Consider the following 1,000-nt stretch of genomic DNA (forward strand, 5'->3'; position numbering starts at 1 on the left):
CTTTGCTTATAGCTCACAGAAGTCTGGTGGCTTGACAGTTTCTCATTTGAGATTTGGTCCCGAGCCTCTCAAGTCATACTATTCCGTCAGCAAGGCCGACTACGTCGGATGTCACAATACGACTTACATAGACATGTATCGTATGACTGATCATCTTAAGGACAATGGTACCTTCTGCTTGAACTCGCCCTTCACTACGGTTGAGGAGTGGAACGAACATGTACCCGCTGGTGTTCGTAAGGCACTCGCTGAAAAGAATGCCAAGGTTTTCAACGTCGATGCGTTCAAAGTTTCTGAGAAGTGTGGTATGGGCCGCATGATTAATGTTGTTATGCAGGCTGTCTTCTTCAAGCTCGCTAATGTGATGGACTTCAAGGAGTGCATTGCTTTGTACAAGAATACCATCAGGAAGAGTTATGGTCATCGTGGAGAAGCTGTTGTCCAGAAGAACTACGAGATGATAGATGAGGCTCTTGATGCGATCACTGAGATCAAGGTTCCTGCTGACTGGAAGAATCTTTCGGATAGTATGCTCCGATTTGAGCAAAACTACCATGACGCTCTTGGTAACTTGGCTAAGGAGAAGAGTGCTATCAATAAACCAAGTTTCACTGAGAATATCCAGGCTCCAGTTGCTCTCCAACGCGGTGATGATATTCCCGTTAGTGCTTTTGCCAACGACGAACTTGTCGGTGGTAAGGTTCCTCTTGGAACCGCCAAGGTCGAGAAGCGTGGCGTTGCCTTGATGATCCCCATCGTTGATATGGACAAGTGCACTCAATGCAATATTTGCTCTATGTCGTGTCCTCACGCTTGCATCAGACCCTTCTTGTTGTCCCAAGCTGAGGATGATGCCAAGCCGAGTACCTTTGATAGTCGTAAAGCCAAGGGTGGTGCCGAGGTTGCCGGTCTTCACTACAGGATCCAGGTCTCGCCCTTGGATTGCACTGGTTGTGAGACCTGTGTTAACGCATGCCCCTATGATGCTCTAAGAATGGAG

The 1,000-nt window shown here is 47.7% G+C and overlaps 1 protein-coding gene across 1 annotated transcript; it reads left to right on the plus strand.

Moving 5' to 3' along the window:
• Window positions 1–133: 133 nt before the first annotated feature.
• Pmar_PMAR003895 (hypothetical protein) lies at window positions 134–953 on the plus strand (the record flags this gene model as incomplete). Its single annotated transcript, XM_002767784.1, has 1 exon — window positions 134–953. A coding segment is annotated over one exon (820 nt), but the record flags the coding sequence as incomplete, so codon positions are not given.
• Between the last annotated feature and the right edge of the window lie 47 nt (window positions 954–1,000).

The sequence above is a fragment of the Perkinsus marinus genome (assembly GCF_000006405.1).
Source record: "Perkinsus marinus ATCC 50983 genomic scaffold scf_1104296970026, whole genome shotgun sequence".
Classification (NCBI taxonomy): Eukaryota; Perkinsozoa; order Perkinsida; family Perkinsidae; genus Perkinsus; species Perkinsus marinus.